The following is a 2388-nucleotide window of genomic DNA, read 5'->3' as shown; positions in this document are numbered from 1 at the left end:
AGCACTGCAACACCTTCAGCCAAAACTGTTCCAGTTGAAACCTCCACTGCAGGAACACAACCTCCAACTTCTGCCACTACTGCTTCCACAACATCCGAAGCAAAAATAGGAAGCACCGCTGGCACCACGGCCATCCCCACTACCACACGCCCAACAAAGGAAGGAACAACAGCAATCGCAACTACCACCAGGACCTCTCCCCCTCAGACTGAAGGCACCACAGTCATCATCACACCCACACCAGCAGTGCCCACACCAGCCACTAGCACTGCCAGCACCTCCAGGACCACAGAGGGAAGCACTGCAACACCTTCAGCCAAAACTGCTCCAGGTGAAACCTCCACTGCAGGAACACAGGCTCCAACTTCGGCCTCTACCATTTCCACAACATCCGAAGCAAAAATAGGAAGCACCGCTGGCACCACGGCTGTCCCCACTACCACACGCCCAACAAAGGAAGGAACAACAGTTGTTGTGACCACCACCAGGACCTCTCCCCCTCAGACTGAAGGCACCACTGTCATCATCACTCCCACACCATCAGTGCCCACACCAGCCACCAGCACTGCCAGCACCCTCAGGACTACAGAAGGAAGCACCACAACACCCTCAGCCAAAACTGTTCCAGGTGAAACCTCCACTGCAGGAACACAACCTCCAACTTCTGCCACTACTGCTTCCACAACTCCTGAAGCAAAAATAGGAAGCACCGCTGGCACCACGGCTGTCCCCACTACCACTGTTCCTCAATCTGGAACCAGAAGCACCATAGGTGTTATTGAAATTGTTTCTTCTACTGCAGAAAGTGTTGCTACCACTGTTTTTCCCACAACTTTTAGTCCCACAGTCAGTCCAGGTATGTCATTTTCTACCTCTTTAAGGTTTATTTTCTGATTTTTCTTTAGAACAGCATTTGTATCAGTTTTTTCTGTGATTTCTGCCCCTAAGTGAATCTGTGACTGCATGATTCTGTGACCATCTCTATTTCCTCAAATGCATAAACCAGTTTTTAATCAATCTGCCTCTCTGCCTCTAGTATCCGTGTTATACAACTCAGTTAGTTTTATAGTACTAACCCTTAATTCAGGGCAGAAAGGGGTGATATTGAAACCTTTGAAAACTTTAGAGCTAAATGCCCTAAGATTTGCCAGATGCCACACAGTATTCAATGTATAACTAAAAAATTTTCACAATCTCCACTTATGAATAGGTCAAATATTTGAATGCAACAAATATTTGATTGATTTGCCTGAACGCTGAAAATACTTCTTGAATTTATTAAAATTATTACATAAAAATCCTGTGCTGCAAATTTAATTATTACTTGTATTTAACAGTTGCTACAACTGGTACATCACGATCAAGTCATATTACAACAAGCACTTCTGCAGTATTCAGTTCTTCCACCAGCATATCTGTGACAACAGAAGCCAGTACCCCCGTTACGTCCAGCAGAGTAACTCCATGCTTTTGTCATGTATTTGATACTTTATTTTCTCCTGGTAAGTGTCTTATTTTTGATTAAAAAAAAAAATTGTAAGCAATATAAACCCTTAAAACACTATTCAGTTAAAGATAACCACTCACAATAATCTGAACATAGAACTTTTTATGGATGAATACACATTATATTTTCACAATATTTTCTTGATTTTTTCCCTAAGTATTTTCATTGGTCTTGCAATTTCTCCTCCAATTTTCATCTACAGGCGAAGTGGTATACAACAGAACAGACAGAGCTGGCTGTAATTTTTATGCACTTTGCAGCAAGGAATGCGAAATTGAGCCATTCCAGGGGCCGTGTCCTTTGACAACTCCTGCCCCTTCAGTCGCTTCAACAACTACAACACAAGGCACCTCATCCACAGGCCACGTATTGTCTTCTGCCTCACCAACCACAGCAACATCCCTCACAACTTCAGCAGAAAGAAACTGTACTGATGTCAATCCTCCACGAAAGGTGGTTCCCCTTCTTACTTTCTAATATACCACTGTTGCAAAACCAGCCCAATTTCTGTCCTCTAATAGCCAATTCAAATCAACCTCTATGTATGTCAATAAGGAAGTTGGTTGTGTTAACTAATGACCTGATAACACACAATTCTTTAACCTGGCATTGCCAGGCTTTTAAGTAATCTAGAGGTGGAAAAACTCACTAAGACCATGGCAGACCATGGTAGACCATTTGTTTTTAATAAAAGACATTTAAATGTCATAGAAATAGGCAGACTATCGATGAAAAGTAAAATATACTTCTTTTTATGCAGAATAAAATCGTTCTCAGCGTTAATAGTATGCTCTTAATAGTATGCTAAGAAAACTCTGATCTGAACTTCCCACCAATTTTGAGAATCTATCTGAAGTTGAAACAAAACAACTAGGGCTAGA

General features: G+C 42.2%; 1 protein-coding gene across 1 annotated transcript; it reads left to right on the top strand.

Annotated features, from left to right (window-relative positions):
• Positions 1–52: 52 nt before the first annotated feature.
• LOC114073215 (mucin-5B-like) lies at positions 53–2042 on the top strand (the record flags this gene model as incomplete). The annotated part of the gene is made up of 3 exons (XM_027911002.1): positions 53–856; positions 1338–1502; positions 1710–2042. Coding segments are annotated over 3 exons (1244 nt in total), but the record flags the coding sequence as incomplete, so codon positions are not given.
• Between the last annotated feature and the right edge of the window lie 346 nt (positions 2043–2388).

Source organism: Empidonax traillii, unplaced genomic scaffold (genome assembly GCF_003031625.1).
Source record: "Empidonax traillii isolate 1590-97213 ecotype Southwest subspecies unplaced genomic scaffold, ASM303162v1 scaffold5690:size7432, whole genome shotgun sequence".
NCBI lineage: Eukaryota > Metazoa > Chordata > Aves > Passeriformes > Tyrannidae > Empidonax > Empidonax traillii.
The sequence above is the reverse complement of the archived record's forward strand: the minus strand, read 5'-3'. Positions and strand labels throughout refer to the sequence as shown.